Source organism: Mobula hypostoma, chromosome 6, assembly GCF_963921235.1.
Source record: "Mobula hypostoma chromosome 6, sMobHyp1.1, whole genome shotgun sequence".
NCBI classification, from domain to species: Eukaryota; Metazoa; Chordata; class Chondrichthyes; order Myliobatiformes; family Myliobatidae; genus Mobula; species Mobula hypostoma.
Window position 1 is genome coordinate 81,929,186 of NC_086102.1, and position 19,138 is coordinate 81,948,323.

Genomic DNA, 19,138 nt, shown 5'->3' on the forward strand with positions numbered 1-19,138 from the left:
TCATCACAAATCTGTTTTGTCACAAGTCTTATAAAGCTCAAGAGCTTAAAGTGCAAAGTTGATGGAAGAGATCTGTTGCATTCCCCTGTGCACAATCGTGTGTCCTTTTCGGAATGGTTATTTTTAATTGATGCTTTGCAAGATCTCACAAGGTTACTGTTGCTTTCCACGTATGTTCTGCAGGAACAATTCAGGCATTCTGGAATCAGCTGTACTTTATCATTCTGTGAAACTAGTAGCCGATATACATATAATTATACTGCCTCTGGATCTGGGTCATTCAGTGGGTGAATGGAGAAAATTGGTGGGTGGGGATTGAACAGATTTTGGACTAAATAGAGAGTGGGGAGAGATCAGAAGATTGTTGGGCTGGTTGGTTGTGGGAGTTGACTTGTACTGGTAAGTGTGAATGAGGAGGGAACTGAAGGATATCTGTGGGTTAAGTATAATACTATCCCAGTCTAACACTGTGCCGTGTTGTCCTAGTTAACCCAGGGGTGATTAGGCAACACTTTCCAGGAAAAATTAATCTAATTTTCCTTACATCTGATGTAAAGGTGACAATGTCATGCACAAATGCATACCACACCATGAAGTGCCCAGTCAAATTTCTGCAGTTCTGCAAACTGATGTTGAAATTCCTTTATTACTGCCATTTCAGTCTGTATTTTTAAACACATAATTCAGTTATGTGCAGAGCAATCTAACATCTGAGTAAATCATGCACGTAACAACTGCAGTTTACTCTCTCACTCCACTGCTTATCATGCAAATTTGCACAGCTTGACAAACAAAGCAAGGCCTGCATGCATGCACTTGTCAGGCCTGCAGTGCTGCAGGGCACTGAAACGCCCTGTGTGTAGATGGTTACACACCCAAACTCTTCACAGTCCCATGCCATTCACATCTCTTTGAACACGTTTCTTGTATCTCCATCTCTGACCAAGGTTCGGGTCGCTTATTTAAGGAATTCCCCTTTGAAGCAGTGCCAGGGTTAGTCTGATCGGTTCTTCTGTTGGTACCTTACATAAAAGAGACACTTTGCATATAAGGCATAGTGGCTTGTCTAGGCCTTTCAGCCCCTCACACACTTGTGCCATCATTCAATACGATGACAGAAATGAATAAATGGTCGATGGTTCGGGCCAAGACCCTTCTTCAGGACTGAGAAGGAAGAGGGACAGACAAAAAGTGCTGGAGGAGCTTGGCAGGTCAGGCAGTATCTATGCAGAGAAATTAAAACAAATGATGTTTCAAGCTGAGACCCATCACAAAAAACACAGCTGATATTTTACCTTAGTGCCATTTTCCTGCATCAACCACATATCCCTTTTTGGCATAATACCTTAAAAAAAATATTTCATTCTCTTTATGACTGAGCTTCCACAGATTCATTATCATGTTGGTGAAGGTATATCTTTTCATCTGAGTCTTGAATGGCTGACCTCTTACTTTGAGACTAATCTCTGGTTCTGGACATCCCAGCCAAGAGAAACATCATTCCTGTATTTACCCTGTCAAATTCTGTTAAATCATTCTGTTTCAATTAGATAAACTCTGGTTCTTCTAAAATCTAGAGTGCAGGCCCAGGCTGCCTAATGCAACAGCCCATCATTTGGGGTACTGTTCTGGTGGATTTCCACTAGATTGCTTCCAATGTACTGAAGTAAGCAGAGAAGGGAGACTGGACCTGCACATAGTACTGCAGATGCTGTGCCATCAGGAATTGAAGCAAGACACTGTATATTAACATTTGTAGTCATCCTCTTGTGAGACTCTTTTCACAGCATCTACTTAGACAGTGACAGGTATATGCAGGTTGTTTTTGAAAACCCATTGTGTAGTTTATTACAGATTATTGGAGCTTGTTTAAAATGAATATAATATTTACTGTTTGGTAATCTGTTTCATGTTTTTATGTATGTGTCTAAATGTACCTTGGTGCTTTTCCTTTATCTTACAGTTACGAGAGGAGTTTGATCGAGGAGTAGATGTTTTGCTTGATGAGGAGCACAGTGTTCATGATGTTGGGGCCTTGCTGAAGGAATTTTTGAGGGATATACCAGACCCTTTGCTTACTAGAGAGCTCTACACCCCATTCATCAGCGCACTTCGTAAGAAGATTATCTTTTCTTTATGAGTCTTAATCCATTGCGGAGGTCGGGGTTCAATTCTGGCACCATTCTGTAAGGAGTCTTTGTACGTCCTCCCCGGGTGCTCCAGTTTCCACTCACAGTCTAAAGAGGTACTGGATAGGTTAATTGGTCATTGCCAATTGTCCCATCACTGGGTTAGGGTTAATCAGGGTTATGGTGTTGTTGGGGCTGCATGGTTTGAAGGCCCAGAGAGGCCTACTCTGCTCTGTATCAATAAATAAATATTTTTTTAAATTCTGCTCAGCACATCTAATAATATAATCCATACAAAACTTCATTCTGTCAGGAACAAACATGATATTGCTGTTGCTGACACATCATTGTAGGCCATCTTCTGAAGCCTGTCCTGCTCTGAAAGGGTTGTGCCTCACCTTCTGCCTCGACTCCCTGTTTTCTGCCCAAACAACAATGGCCTTTTTGCCTAAAAAGTCTAGGGATCTCAGATTTGAATGTACTCAATTCCCAAACATCCATGCCTAGTCATGGAACGAGATTCCAAAGATCCACAATTATTTGAGTAAAAAAAATTCTTCTCATTCCAGCCTTCAATGTCTGCTACCAGTCATGAAATAGTATCCCCCAATCCTAAGGCGACTAATTCTAATTTTAGATGCACCAGGGAAGCTGCATTGACTATAACAAATATTCAAGGAATTGTGTGTGACATGAATTTCACCTTTCATTCTTCTAAATCACATTTTAATATCGGAGTGATGAGGTCCTAGTTTTCTTCAATTGGTGAGGGACCGTTCTCCTTGCATGTCACTGTTCGACACAGGTTAGATTTTCTACAGGCAGAGGGAAGTGTGGAGTAGGTCACAAAATTTGTGGAGATAATGGAGTATAGGATCTCCGGTCTTAGATGTGGTCTGATCCTCAGCAACAGGGTTCGTTGTGTGGAGCTTGGGGGCAAAGACAAGCACTGCAGCAGCTCATGCCCACAGAATTGGCATCACCTGATTGGCCTGAATTATTCTAGCTGCTTCGTTTGACAACCACCTGGAATCTGGTTGCATTCCATTCCAAGTTTATCTTTAGATCACAGCAGACTGATAATCACCGTGAATTTGTTCAGTGTTGTGTTTGCTTTCCAAGTGGGAAATTAGAAAATCAGCTTCCATTTCTTGTTCATTTCACTCCACCTATGTTTCAGTGTCCGTTCCCCCCCCCCTCCATAAGCTTTAAATTTATATCTGTTTTGGCAAGCTGTGGTCCTTCAGACAATTCCAGCATCCTGCTTTTATATATTTTCTTCAGAACCATGTGAAGATGGAAAGGAAAAAGCAGAGGCAAAGCACAGAGAATAATCAGAAGAGAGTAGAGCTCAAAGAGATAAACAAAGGGAAATAGAGAAGGTCAAAATTAAACAATGGTAGGGTATTATAAATTGGTAATGTAGGAAAAGAGGTACTGATAACTGGGAAGTCGGAAAATAAATTGAAAGCAGAGAAAGGATTGAGGAAGAAGAGGGAGAGGCTTGGAGATGAATATGTAAGGAGGAGGAAGCAGGGCTAGAAGAAAGGATAAAGCCAACTAAAATGAAGGAGAAACAATGGGTATTAGTGGAGCTATCAGTAATGAAGAAAAATGTATTAGGCTGTGGAAGACCTTTTAATATTAAGGTTTCTGCACTTAGGTGGAGAGGAACTGTGACTCATTTAGTGGATGTGACAAGATCATGAAAAATTAAACAATTGAATTAAAACTAGAAATTGAAAATTTTCAGTGTTTGACATTTCAAAGAATAAACAGAAAGGGAAATAAAGTGCGATAGCAGTTAACATTTGTTACAGTGATGAGAAATGAGCTTAGACCAATTAGTTACTAGTGGCAGCAGTCCATAGACCCTCTAATATTGGCACATTACAGTACACATTATAGGTAATATTCTTGTGATGAAGCACTTTAATCTTTGCATGAGTTGGATAAATGGTATTGGCAAATGCAACCTTATGCATCAGTTCATAATGTTTACAGAAAATTTCTTCAAAAATGCTTTGCAGAACCAGCCACGAACCAGGCTATTTAGACATGTGTAGTAAAGTGGAATGAAATAATGATTGATAGTGAAGGATTCTCTGGGCAAGAATAATCATAACATGTTCTCAGTTGTACAGATGGAGAGACTCAGGTTCTTGAGAACCAATTCAATATAAATTTTTCAGCTATCTGGGATCCATTTCTTGCCTACCCAGACAAGGCCGGGGGCAGATGAACAATTTCCCCCCAGCTAATCTTTCACGGCCCTCATTCGAGACTTAATGTTTAGCACTTTTGAGCACTCTGACAACAGGCATCTCTCTAATGTTATGTCCTTTTTTTCTTTTTTTTTGCTCATTTTATTTTCACACATGTCTGAGCTTATATGTTCTTGTTGTTTTTACAGTTTTTTGAAAATTTTGAAAATATAGTATTTTAAAAAATGAATAATCATAACATAATAGAATTTCACATACTGTTTGGGAGTCAAAAATATGGGTATGAAGTTGTGCTTAAATGAAGGGAATTATCGAGGTGCAAAGGCAGTGATGGCTAAAGTAAACTGGGAAAACAGATTAAAAGATTGTAGATCATCAGCACAAATTCCTCTTAAAAAAAACCCTACAAGTAAAAGGAACCATCCATGGTATCCAACTGAATGTGAAGCAAACAATTTTTACGAAGATCAGGGCAGGCTAGAAAATTGGGAAAAGCTTAGAAAGCAACAAAAAGATTTAAAAAACAATAAAGTATGACCAAATGATAAAGAGGAAGAAACCAGCAAGAAAAATGAAAAACACAAGAAATTCTGCAGGTGCTGGAAATCCAAAGCAACATACAGAAAATGCTGGAGGAACTCTGCAGGTCAGACAGCTTCCCTGGAAATGAGCAGTTGATGTTCTAGGCCTAGATCCTTCTTGAGGACTAGAAAGAAGAAGGAAGACACCAGAATGAAAAGATGGGGAGAGGGGTGGGAGGTTAGCTAGAAGGTGATAGATGAAGCCAGGTGGGTAGGAAAGGTAAAGGGCTGGAGAAGAAGCAATCTGATAGGAGAGGAGAGTAGACTTGAGGGGAAAGCAAAGGAGGAAGGGCACCAGGGGCAGGTGAGAGGAGGGTGGGAGGCCAGAGTGGGGAATAGAAGAAGAGGGGAGAAAAATGAAAGCTGACAATCAGAATTTCTGTGTACATAAAAAGAGAATAGGTAAAGTTAATATTGGTTAGTTAGAGAATGGGAATAAGGAATTAGTCATAGAAAGAAAGGAAGTGGTACAGATATTGAGCAAGTAGCTTGCTTATTTCTTCTTGGTAGAAGATGCTAGTGATAATGGTTAAAAAAATAATTTTTGGAGGAAGAAGGCAAGGAGCCAAAATCACTGGAGAGACTTTCTAGGTAAACTTAAGGGGACTATAGACTGAACAGTTTTCTGCACCCGATGGCTTGCATACCACTGTCTAAAAATGATACAGAGATAGTGGATGTGTTGATTGTGAAATTCTAAAATTGCTTAGAATCTAGGAAAGTTGCTGACAATTGGAAAGGAGGGAAACTAAAAAGCAGGAAAAATAAAGGCTGGCTGGCCTGAGATAAGCCATTGGGAAAATGCTGGAATCTATTCCAGTATCCAGTAACAAGACGCGGTAGTGTAGTAGTTAATGCGATGCTATTACAGCTTAGGGCATTGGAGTTCAGATTTCAATTCCAGCGTCCTATGTAAGCAAGTTTGTAAGTTCCTTCCCATGTGCATGAGTTTCCTTCGGATGCGTCAGTTGCCTCCCACTGTCCAAAGATAGAGCAGTTAGTAATTGGTCGTCGTAAATAGTTCTGTGATTAGGCTCACGTTAAATCACTGGGTTACTTATTGGGGCTGATCAAAGGGCCTGTTCTGCGCTGTATTTCTAAATAAATAAAAATTAAGTCATTATGGATGAAGACTCTGAATGTTCGTTAGCTGGATTTGTTGATAAAACAAGGATAAATGGGAGAGAAAGCTGTGAGGAGGATACAGAGTACAGTGGGCTAAAGATAGATCTAGTAATGGGGCAAAAAGTTGTCAGATGAAGGATAATATGTGGAAATGTCAGGTAATCTACTTTGCGGGGAAGAATAGGAAATCAGATGTTGTTTAAATGGACAAGTATGGAATACCACTCTACACTGGGATCTAGGTTTCCACAAAGCTTGATGTTAGTATGCTGGTTAGTCAAATTATTGGAATGGCATTTGTTGAAAAGGAATGCAGTATAAAAGCAGAGAAGTCTTTTTACAACTTGGTAGGACACAGATGAGTATTGTCATCTTAAAGAGAGTTCTGCAAAGATTTGCAGGTTGATATCTGGGATGAAGAGATGGTCTCATAAAGAAAGCTCGAACAGACTGGACCTATATCGATTGGAATTTGATTGGAAGAATGTGATGTGATCTTACAGAAATGTACGATTCTGAAAGGACATGATGGATGAACGCTGAGAGTGTGTTTCATCTCATGGGCCAATCTAGAGTTAGACACGTAATGAAGAGTAGCCTATCAAAGATAGAAATGAGGAGGAGCAACTTCTCTGAAGATTGTGTATCTTTGGAATACTCTGCCCCAGAGAGTTCTGGAAGCTAAGTCACCTCATTGAATATATTCAAGTTAGATTTTTGGACTCTAGTGAAGTCGAGGGTACAGAGAACAAGCAGCTAAGTGTTGAGGTAACATGAACTACCTATGGTGTAATGAACAGCCGAGCAAGGTTCAAGGGGCTGAAAGGCCTTTCCTTCCTATTCCCTATGTTGTATTTGTTGCCAAGGGTGACATTTTGCTGGGTGAATTTATAAATCAAAGTTTGACTTGGCGCTTTCGGGTTTTGCCCCATAAATTCTTTGCCTGGAAAGGGAAATCTATTTAGTAACTGCTGGAATTTCTCCTCCACTTCCAAAGTTGGTAGTATTAAGGTGAATGAAACAGAGTTTCAGAAGTGGAACAGAACTTCCAAATGCCTCCCACCATTCCCTGCTCCCAGCGTACTTTACAATGGTCTAATAACTCACCAAATCTCATACTTCACAAAGTGAATTTATAATATTGTGCATGGTGTAATTTTTTATTCTTTTTACTTCATATGTCATCACTTTATAGAATTGCTGTTCTTTTATTGCTTCATTCAACTTGTATTGATTTTGATGTTGGAACTGTCTTTACTTTTACCTCTCCTGTAGTATTGGATCACGATGAACAGCTCAGTGTCTTGCAGCTGCTCATTTACCTCCTCCCTCCGTGCAATTGTGACACCCTCCACAGACTTGTGGAGTTCCTTGCCATGGTAGCAAATCACGCTGAAGACACCTTGGACAAAGATGGACATGAGGTAAGGACAGTCTCACTATAATGGCGCTGCGATTTCATAGGGCATGATGAGATGTAAGTATGGCATTGGTGCTGTCACTAAACTGACCTAGCAGATACTCACTTAACTCCCCCTTGCCTCTACTTCCTCCCCTTTTCTATCCCTTCCTGCAGCTGGAGAATGTCAGATGAGATCCACTCCAGTTGAAAAGCTGTACTCATTTAAAATGAAAGGGCATTTAAGATTTATCCAAACTTCTGAAATTGTAAGACTTTAAGCAATTATTTTATTAGCTAACAGTGCAGTTGTTGCATTAAATTATGATGGCAGACTCATTAATTCTATGCGTTTGGAAGCCAAGAAATGGTCCAGGTTTGTTGTCCCTATTACTGTGATAACATGCTTAACCAAAATCTTGGTAGGACTCCCAAATTCTAAATAGTTTAAAGTTTATATTTTTTAACCACAGACGAGAAATTACTATAACAGGCCGCCAGAAATGTACAGTATATTTCAAGTAGGAGAACAGGCCTAAAGATAAGGGAGGCAGAGCAGTATCATAATCTGGAACCTGCAAATATCGAGCCGCCCTGGTCACCCTGCAACCACATCCCTGTAATAGTTATTAGATCATACTCACTGTGTTGCTATGTTATTGTAAATTCATTCACATACAGTTAAACCTTCAGTATTTAAAAAAAATTTTACTAACTGGATTTTTCTGTTCATGCTCGTTATACTTTGCTTGTCAATTTTCTTCTCATTTTCTTATGCTGCTGTTCTCATTTCTTCTTGACTCATGAAACATCCTGTTTTTGGGGTCCTCCCGTCCCTTAATCAGTTTAAAATTCTGCCTACAACCCTACCTATGCTGTTTGCCGAGGGACTGGCCCCTGCACAATTCAAGTGAAGCTCATCCCAATGGGAGCAGTTCTCTCCACTGATTCAGATTACTTCATTGTCGTATACACCAGGTTGCTTTGTCCATTGCTTGTGTGAAACTCACGGAGTAAGTGGTATACATCAGTAATAATAAATTCATAAATAAGTATCACGACAAGGGCAGGACAATGGAAAAGTGCAAAGTGTAGTAATGCAAATGGAAGTTGGGCAAAAGGAAATGCTGAAGTTACAGTCAATGAAGTCTGAAAGCAGTGGGGAAGGACCTGTTCATGGGCTTAGTTTTTTGAGCTTTCAAGCTCTTGTATCTTCTCGTGGAGTAGAAGAGAGTGTTGGTAAGAGAGAGGTACTGATGCCAGTATGCCACGGATTGGAACCTATTTCACCTACACCACGCTTTGAGCTATGCATTTACCTCTCTAATCATGTTTATCCTTTGCTAGTTTGTACATGGCTCAGGTGACCATTAAGAGGTAATCACCCTGTTTTTCATTTTTGCTCCCGATCCCTCATGATCCCTCAACAGAACACCACTTCCCAGTCTTCCCTTGATCAATAGGGAATCATGACAACAGAATCCACCCTCTCCCACTCCAAGTTCTGCTCCAGCCCTGGTGAGATGTTGTTAATCCAAACACCAAGCAGGCAGTACAGCCTCTAGGACTCAGTGTTTGCTGCAGAGACCAACGGCTGTATTCTAATTATAATTTTCTTCTGATTACTGCATTCTTTTTTTCTGCTCCCCATTAGAATGGTTTTCTGTGCCACTGTTTTCACATCCTCTCTCTAGTTCCCACCCTTGTTCATACAGGAAACAAAAAATACTTATCTGTTGGGTGAGTGTAGCTTAAGTACCAGCCTCACTTCTGCCAGGTAGACGGTGTTCGATCTGGGGCTGCCAGCTCATCCACTAATAAATACAGTGGTTCTCAACCCTTTTCAGCTTGTGACCCAGTTGTGAATTTCATTTAGCTCTGTGGCCCCACCTTCTAGAGTCTCCATTAGTTGCTTAAGTTTGTTTTGGTCAACTGTACTAATTATTCTAATGTACAGCCCATATTTATGCTTTAACAGGATATAGGTATTGCTATATGTTAAATATAATGTTACAGGTGCATATGAAAAATAGAACTGTTTCAAATCTCTGAATGGGATATTATTTATAATATGTAATATACTCCCAATCAGCAAGGAAAAAGTGCTTAATATTGTTAATTCGGGTACTTACTGAAGCAAGCCAACAAGTTTTTAAATATCTGATTGCAACTTGGTTGAAGATAATCGAAGATCACCTCTTTCACAACATCAAGACAGTTATGAGGTTTTGATAGCAGGTGATGAGCTCGGCTAAAATCAAATCCACCTAGATAAGAGGTGGGAAGTCCGATTAAAAACAAATTTGCTCTCTCCCAGAGCTGTGGAAACTTATTTTGAATATTATTAGTTACCCAGAAATTTTGCTTGCTGCGCTTGAATTGTGCTCGAGCCGTTATATCACTCTGCAGGTCAATAAGACATTCTCGTAACATGGTGTCAATATCATTCACATTCGCCCCAAATGAATCCACCACTCAGTCTGGAATGTGCATCTCCAGCAGATCTCTGAACCAAAATTCCATATCAGTGTTTCAAATGACGAAGATATACAATCAGATTATCATCTTTCAATTCTATTCTAGAAGTGGCTAGTGAAGGAAATTACATAAATGTGTGACGTCCAATATTGCTGCTGGAAAGTTTGAGTTTTCCAAGGGAAGTGGCAATACCCTCTTTGCATGATATCAGATTGCAGGTTTTTCCTTGTAACTGTTAAATAAATTCAGTTTTGCAAATACATTTGACAAGTAAAATATGTCAGACTTAGTAACAATTCGTTCTACAAGCTGCTTATCAACAATGCAACAATACTATCAAAAAAAATGAATGGAATTTCCTTTCAAAATATGTTAAGTATCAGGGATTTAATGGAAGTTGTGCTGGCAGTGGTAGACTTCACACATTCTCACCTCTCTGCAGTTTAGCTGTTTCTGGCAGATGACTCCTTGGGGTCCAAGTCCATAGTTCTCTGAAAGTGGCTAGACAGGTTGATAGGATGTTAAAGGCATATGGCATGCTACATTTACAATAGTAGAGAGTCTAGGACCAGAGCCCACAGCCTAAGAGTAGAAGGGCTTCTCCTTAGGACAGAGATGAGGAAGAGTTTCTTTACAAGAGGGTGGTGATTCTTTGGAATTCACTGACACAGGTGTCCGTGGACACCCAAATCATTGGGTATATTTAAAGCGAAGATTAATAGGTTCTCAATTAGTCAGGGCGTCAAAGGTTATGGGGAGAAAGCAGGAAAATGGGGTTAAGAGGGATAATAAATCAAGCATGAATGAATGGTGGAGCAGATTCGATGGGCCAAATAACCTAATTCTGCTCCTATGTCTTATGGTCTTAGAATGAGAGGCATAGACAGAGTAGAGAGTCAGTATGACTTTACTCAGCTTTGAAATATCTCATCTGTGTATACCCCAGAGGGCTACATTTAAGGTGGGAGGGGGGATAAGTTCAAAGGAAATATGTGGGACAAGTGGGGCACAAAGTGGCTGGAACGCTGCCAGTGATTGGCATGGAGACAAGTACTATAGGGGTGTTCGAGAGGCTCTTAGGGAAAATAATGTTCAGGAAATGGAAGGATATGGATGTTGTGTAGGCAGGCGCAGATGGTTTAGTTGGGCATTTTAAATTAGTTCAGCACAATGTTGTGCACTGATGGATTGTCCTTCTGCTCAACTGTTTTATGTTCTTTCTGGCTTTGTTACTTTCTAGATCACTGGGAACAAAATGACTTCACTTAATCTTGCCACGATCTTTGGACCTAACCTGCTTCATAAACAGAAGAGTTCTGACAAGGAATTTAGTGTGCAAAGTTCAGCTCGGGCTGAAGAGAGTGCTGCCATTATCAATGTTGTTCAGAAGATAATTGAAAACTATGAAACTTTATTCCTGGTGAGTGGTTGGTGCTGTTTAACAAATATGTAATTCATTTATGAGTGCTTATTGTTGTATTCAAGCTGCCTCAACTTGCAGTCCGAGCTCTGGCTTAAAAACTGCTACAGTTTCTGGGTTTCTGTCTAAAAAAACCCTAATGTGTTTCCTTACCCCACTGCAAATGACCAGGTTCCGGTGGAAAAGAAACTGTTTTAAGAACCAGTTTGATGAAAAGATATCCAATGTGTAAGCTTTCCTCTGTGACTGGTGTTTGCAGGGCAGTTTTGTGGGGCTCAGATTAGAATCATTTTAAGTGATCAACAGAGGGAAAATGCTGGAGGAACTCAGCAAGTCAAGCAGCATCTATGAATCCAGGATAAACAGCTGACATTGGAGGCCAAGACCCTTCATCAGGCCTGGACACGCAGGGGGCAAAAGCCAGAGTGTGGAGGTAGGGGCAGAAGTACAAATTCAACAGATGATGGGTGAGGCCTGGTGAAGGGGGAGGTAGATGGACGGGGGATTGGTGATGAAATGAGAAGCTAGGCCAAAGCGATAAAGGGCTGAGGAAGAAGGAATGTAGTAGAGAACAGTGGACCATGGAAGAAAGAGAGGGCGAGCGGAACCAGAGAGAGGTGATGGGCAGGTGTGGAGAAGTGGACTGTGAGGGTAACCAGAATAGAAAATGGGAAAAAGAAGAGAGACAGCAGTAATACCCAGAAGCTGATGTTTATGTGATCATGTTGGAAGCTACCCAGAAGGAGTACAAGGTGGTGCTCTTCTAACCTAAGATTGGCCTCTTATTCGCAGTAGAGGAGGCCATGCACAGGCATGTCAGAGTAAGGAATGGAAAATTGAATTGAAATGTGCAGCCACTGGAACTTCCTGTCTTTTGTGGTGGACAGAGTGAAGCTGTTCAATGAAGTAGTCCCCCAGTCTGTATATTGGGTGTCACTGATGTAGAGGAGGCTTCACTGGGAGCGCAGGTTATGATAGGTGTCCCAAACAAACTCAGAGGTGAAGTGTCGCCTCACCTGGAGGGGCTATTTGGGGCCCTAAATGGTGGTGATGGCGGAGGTGTTGGGGCAGTAGTGGCACTCGTCCTATTTGGAGGGATAAATGCCTGGAGGGAGGTCAGTGGGGAGGGACGAGTGGACAAAGGAGTCACATAGAGAATGATCCCTTTGGAAAGCAAAGAGGGGGAGGAGGGAAAGATGTGCTGAGTGATAGGAATCCATTGTAAATGGAGGAAGTTACAGGGAATGAAGTGCTGGATATAGAGGCTCATGGGGTGGTAGGTAAGATCAAGAGGAACATTATTCCTGTATGATGGCAGAAGGATGGGGTGAGGGCAGCATCAATGGTGATGGAAGGAAAGCCCCATTCTTTGGAAAAAAGAGAACATCTCAGATGTTCTAAAATCTAAAGCCCCATCCTGAGACAGATGTGGCAGATTTGGAGGAACTGAGAGAAGGGAATAGCATTTTTATAAGTGACAAAATGGGAAGAGATATAGTCAAGATAACTGTGAGTCTGGGTTTGTAAAAAAAATCCTAGAGACGGGGTCTCAGAGACCAAGAAAGGGGAGCAAAGTGTCAGGGATAGACCGGGTAAATATGAGGGCAGGGTGGAAGTTGGAGGCAAAGTTGATGAAACTAATAAGCTCAACATGGGTGCAGGAAACAGCAGAAGGAGTTGAAGAGCGTTACCAACGTTGGCTTGGAGCATGGACTGTTTCACATAGTCAACAAAAGGTAGGAATAGCTAGTGCCCATAACTACACCTTTGGTTTGGAGAAAATGGGAGGAGCAGAAAGAGAAATTGTTGAGGATCAGAACCAGTTCTGCCAAATAGAGGTGGGTAGTGGGGAACTAGTTATGTCTGTTGTCAAAAAGTAGCAGAAAGCTTGAAGGCCTTCCTAATGGGGGATGGAAGTATATAAGGGCTGGGTGTCTAAAGTGAAAATAAAGGGATCTGGGCCAGAATTGAAAGTTATTAAAGTGATGAAGAACATGTAAAGTGTTACTGATGTGGGTAGGAAGGGACTGAATCAAGGGGGAACAAAATGGAGTCGGCTTATGCGGACACAAGTTCAGTGGGCCAGGAGCAGCCAGAACCGGTGAGCCTATTGGGACCATTAGGTTTGTGTATCTTGGGTAGGAGATAGAAATGTGCAGTTCAGGCAACAGGAATTATGAGGTTAGTGGCAGTGGATGGGAGACCTCTAGAGTCAATAAGGTTCATTTGAAGTGAGATATTTTAATCAATAAAATGTCCTACATTTAGCAGATCAAACAACGTATGAACAGTTGCCGACAGGGTCACTAGTTTACCCATTAAGTCTTTGAGAAGCTGTTGCACAGGACCCAACCCCTGAGGGTTTAGTAGCAGAAGGACCTTGCTACTTGCATGGAGTCACTCCAAGCTCAGAAGGTCGTGTCTGGAATTCAGGAAGCATTGCCTATCTGACACCACAGAGCTAACCTGCACTACAGACTCTGAAGTAGTGCAGTGGAACTTTAACCTGAGCACACAGATGGTTTGAATCATTCTGGAGATTTAGTGACAAGGTCCAGCTGACCTTGCAGAAGTTCCTATTTCATCTATTTCAGCATTTCTCAACTATTTTTATCCCAGTGCCCCCTACAACACCTTCATACTTGCCAATGCTCCTCTTAGGCACAATATACTTTATGGCCTAATGTGTTAAAGCATGTCTACCATATGCTAACATCAGAAAAATGATACTGCTTTAAATTTTTTTATTTGTCTTTAAACCTAGCTCACATAGTACCTGTGCACTGTACAGCAGCTTCGATATCAATGTGATCCTTGAGCTTGATAGTTTTTAGCAAGAGTTGAAATATCTGGTTCAAATTGTGATAGCAAAAGCCTTAAGTCCACATGGGTAATAATGTCCAAGCGATTTCTGTTTTTTTGTGAGTACGTGATTCACTGCACAGAAGCCTCTTTTAACAAGGTAGGAGGATGGAAATACAATGAAGAGCAGTTTGGCTCTTCTCCAAAAACCAGGAAACTTCATATGACAATGTAGCTAGATACCACAAAAGCCGGCAATTTTACTTTTTCATCATTCTGAATTTTGATAATTTCTTCTTGAAAAGAAATAGGTTAATTACGAGTACTGCTTCCACCTGCAGTCGCTGAAGAAGGATTTTCAGAATCGATTCAAGGATTTGAATGATCTGGAAATTCCGCACTGAGTAATTAACCTATTTCTTTTTCCTCAATACATTTTGAGCTTGTTGTAGATTGATTCTCCATTGATATTTGTTTTTAACTTATTACAAAAGAGAATCCACAGTGAAGACTGCTGCAAAATGCTTACTCATTTTGTCCACCTTTTTGTTGTTCTCCTATTATTACCTCTCCAGCGTTGTCTTCTAGCAGTCTGATATCCAGTCTTACCTCTCTTTTACACTTTATATATCTGAAGAAACTTTTGGTATCCTTGATAATATTATTGGCCAGCTTACTTTTGTATTCCATCTTTACTTTTTACGCTGTGTCCGCCAGAGAAAGCAGGATCTCCCAGTGGCCACACATTTTAATTCCACATCCCATTCCCATTCTGATATGTCTGTCCATGACCTCCTCTACTGTAAAGATGAAGCCACACTCGAGTTAGAGGAACAACACCTTATATTCTGTCTGGGTAGCCTCCAACCTGATGGCATGAACATTGACTTCTCTAACTTCCGCTAATGCCCCACCTCCCCCTCGTACCCCATCCGCTATTTATTCTTATACATAGATTCTTTCTCTCACTCTCCTTTTTCTCCCTCTGTCCCTCTGACTATACCCCTCGCCCATCCTCTGGGTTCCCCCCCCCCCGCCGCCTTTTCCTTCTCCCTGGGCCTCCTGTCCCATGATCCTCTCATATCCCCTTTGCCAATCACCTGTCCAGCTCTTGGCTCCATCTCTCCCCCTCCTGTCTTCTCCTATCATTTTGGATCTCCCCCTCCCCCTCCCACTTTCAAATCTCTTACTAACTCTTCCTTCAGTTAGTTCTGACGAAGGGTCTCGGCCTGAAACGTTGACTGTACCTCCTCCTAGAGATGCTGCCTGGCCTGCTGCGTTCACCAGCAACTTTGATGTGTGTTGCAGATCATTTTGGAAATGTTATAAGAAGCAATGAGACCACTATCAAGGTCACTTTTAGCTTTCTTGGCAAATGACTCAAGTGTTCAACACTTTTAAAATGCTTCTTTCAACTTCTGGAACTGAGTAATATCATAGGTAGCCTTTTCAGGGTGTCTTTTACGGAAATTTTCCTGCAATCTTGATGGTTTCATGGCTTCATGAGACAGTACAGTATTGCAAATAAGACATATGGGGCGTCGCACATCTGGCAGGAACAGAATAAAACCATACTCCAGGGAGGTAACATTGTATTGACACACTTTCTGTAGTTTCTGTTTCTTAGCAGGATTAGAATTCAAGGCTTCACCACCTTCAGACTCATAGAGATTGCACCATATGTATTTATCCATCATTAATGGGGCTAAATTAACACAAACTGGGAATGACTATCAGATGTTGACGACGGCAGTGAGTTGGCATGGTCGGTCAGGTCTCGTGCCTCGAGTTAAGATGCTGCTTACCGCCCCCCCCCCCCAAACGACTTTTATTTCCCCTAATGCCCCTGTTGGGAATCACTGATCTAGTTCTTCTGACCAGGCAGAAAGGTTGTTAACTGGAACCAGCAGCACCCTTCTTTAAATATTTAAGTCTGGCTCCAATAATATAATCGGGGCTTGTCTGCAATTTTAATTGGAGTTACAGTTACAAAATACACGTGGACTAAGATGTTAACTGTCCTGTGCTATCACCCGTGGGATCATCAGTTGATCTGCCACCTGTCATCAGGAGTTTTGGCCTGCTTATGATCAAGACTTCTTCGAGGTGGTGGGCCAGCAGTGCTAAAGCACCACCTCCCACTGGTGAGCTTAAAAACTTGGCATCTGCCTCTATCAGAGTTGTTGGTCGCTTCCATCCAACAGATAGTCTACTCTTCAGGTGTCTATGCAACTACTGAAGGGTTTGCAAGGAATGTATACACTGTCTGACTATCTGCCCCTCTGGACATACTTGGTCCACACCCATGCTGATCCTTTCTCTGCTGCCTCAGCTACAGCCCTGTTGGTTGACTTGATCTCTCTTCTAGTGAAGCCAAGGTCACGCAGCCACTTCTGGAAAGTGAACGCAATAAACCCACGGCAGCCTACTTCGAATGGATAGCATGAGACCTTCCACCCTCTGTCTCTGCACTCTGATCTCAACTCTGCATACTTGGTTAACTTGCACTTATGAGCTTCATCGATGTTGTCTTCCCAGGGGACTGTGAGTTCACCAATAACCGCTTCTCTACTGGTGTCAGACCATACGATTATATCTGGATGCAGTGTGGTGAAAGCTATTTGCTCCGGGAAGCTGCCTTTCCCGTCCAAGTCAGCCTTGACACACCAACCATTGGCTGAATAAAGTATGCTTGATCGTGAGCCTATGCTGTACACCCTTGACTTGGAGCCTGCTTTCACAAATGATATGCAATGTTCTGTGCAGCATGGGGCATGAGATAAGTTGTGCTGCAGTACTCTCTGCTCAACTGCTTCTGTTACAACCTTGAGAATGTTGTTATGTCTCCACGTGTACATGCCGCTGGAAAGATTGACTGTGCATGCACTCAAGATATGTTGAAGTGTTCCCTTCTCGCCACAAGCAGCACACCTGTCTGTCTTATCTTCACACCAGGTGCTGAGGTTGGCAGGTATTGGGAGCAGATCGTACGCTGCTCTGCATAAAAAAGAAATGTGGAGTGGTTCCATCTGCCACAGGACATTCCAAGATAGGTGTCATTGTTCAACACTTTCCCACCGGGTCCAAGCCCTTTGTTTGGCCAGGCCAGCTGTTTTAGTTAACCTCTTCTCCTCTTCTACCTCTCGTATTTCTTGTGTTACAAGCTCACGATGCTCCTTACCTGTAGAAGATGACCACTACTTGTGGGTTGTCCATCCAAGTCCCTGGCGGCCTAGCTGGATAGCCCCAACTGTCTCCTTGTGCTTCAATCTGGACTCTGCCTCATCAACTGCTACACGGGCTGACCACTTCCTGCCTGATCTCACATCCGGCTGGGTGTTCTTGATGACAGGGTCTTTTGAGTCTCGAAGCATCAAGAATGATCTTATCTTGGCAACCTTGACCTCTTCAACAAGGGATTGCACTGCAATGGTAAGCTTTGTCTGGCTACTGTGGATTGCAACATTGGTGAGGCTGCTCGGTACTCCAAGCCACTTCTTCACATACTTGTTGATCTTCCGTTCCATTGCTTCAACGTGGGACATTGCCACTTCATAGACAGTTAGTGGCCACATTATCCGTGGCATCAGTCCATACTGCAAGCACCACAACTTCAACTTGCCAGGCAAGCCACACTCGTCAACAGACATCAGACCTCTGCTGATCTGTTCTCCTGTCTCTTGAACCCTCTTGGTGTCTCTCAGCTCCTCTGTGTACCATCGCCCGGGGCTCTTAACTGGTTGGTCCTGAATGGATGGAATCTCCTCTCCACAAAGGGTGAAATGAAAGTCAACCAGCTTTCCTCTCCTAAGAACAAGGCTCCTTGACTTCTTGGTCTTGAACTTCATTTTTCCCCAATCCATTAGCTCCTCGAGTCCAGATAGTACATTTTCCACGGCCTCCGTGCTGGGACCCAAAAGGGTAAGGTCATCCATGAACGCTCGTATTGGTGGTAACTCCTCTCCGCCATCAAGTGCGACACCTGGTCCCACTGATTCTGCAGCCCTCACAATAACCTCCATGGCTAACACAAAAAGGATGGGTGAAATTGCACATCCCATTGGGATTCCAACATCCAAGCTCTGCCACCTAGTTGTAAACTGCTGAGTGGAAAACCTCATCCGGAAATCATTGTAGTACTGCATAACAAAGTTCCTCACCTTAGCAGGAATCCATAGGAATTCCATCGCAAGCTCAATCAGGACATGGGGAACAGAACCATATGCATTTGCCAGATCAAGCCAAACTACAGCCAGATTTCTTCTCAACCTTTTTGACTCCTGGATGGTATGCCATATCATACTAGAATGTTCAAGGCATCCTGGGAAGCCTGGTACTCCTGCCTTCTGCACAGATGTATTTACCAATCCATTCTCTATCACAAATGAAGATATTCTTTCTGCCAGAATGCCAAACATAATCTTCCCATCTACATTCAGGAGTGAAATTGGTCGGAACTGATTCAATGTAGAAGAATTCTCTTCCTTCGGGATGTATACTCCTTCAGCCTCACTCCATGACAAAGGAACAACACCTTGTCTCCACACCACCTTTAACAATCTCCACAAGTATTTCCTCAGCTGTTCACACTTCTTGAACGCCTTATACGGCACTCCATTAGGTCCTGGCACTGAGCCTGACCTTGCCTTTCTGATGAACTGTTCGACTTCTGCCAGTTTGGGTTCTGACAGATCGAACTTCACTCCTCGTTTGGTAGGCTTCACAAGTCCTGAAATGTCAAGCAAAGGGACCTCTTGCTGTTCATTAGAGTAAGTGCTTGCTAGGTGATCCTTAAGTTCTTGTTGAGAGATGTTAAGCTGCCCGCTCTTACTTTGTTCAAACAGTTTCTTTGTGAACTCGTGAGGGTTCTCAAAGAATGACTTTCTTGCCTTCTCTCTCTTCTTTCTCTTTTTATGTTGTGACTCTGCACGACGGAGTGATGCTAACTTTATTCGAAAATGCTCTCGAAGATCAGCAAG

General features: G+C 42.2%; 1 protein-coding gene across 5 annotated transcripts in view; it reads left to right on the forward strand.

Moving 5' to 3' along the window:
- Window positions 1-19,138, forward strand: part of LOC134347583 (rho GTPase-activating protein 6-like) — a 551,475-nt gene that overhangs the window by 501,382 nt on the left and 30,955 nt on the right. For all 5 annotated transcript variants that reach the window (XM_063049931.1, XM_063049934.1, XM_063049932.1 and 2 more), the window contains exons 7-9: window positions 1,964-2,114; window positions 7,336-7,484; window positions 11,178-11,357. In XM_063049931.1, the coding sequence (XP_062906001.1) occupies window positions 1,964-2,114; window positions 7,336-7,484; window positions 11,178-11,357 (480 nt within the window). The remainder of the gene's footprint in view (window positions 1-1,963; window positions 2,115-7,335; window positions 7,485-11,177; window positions 11,358-19,138) is intronic.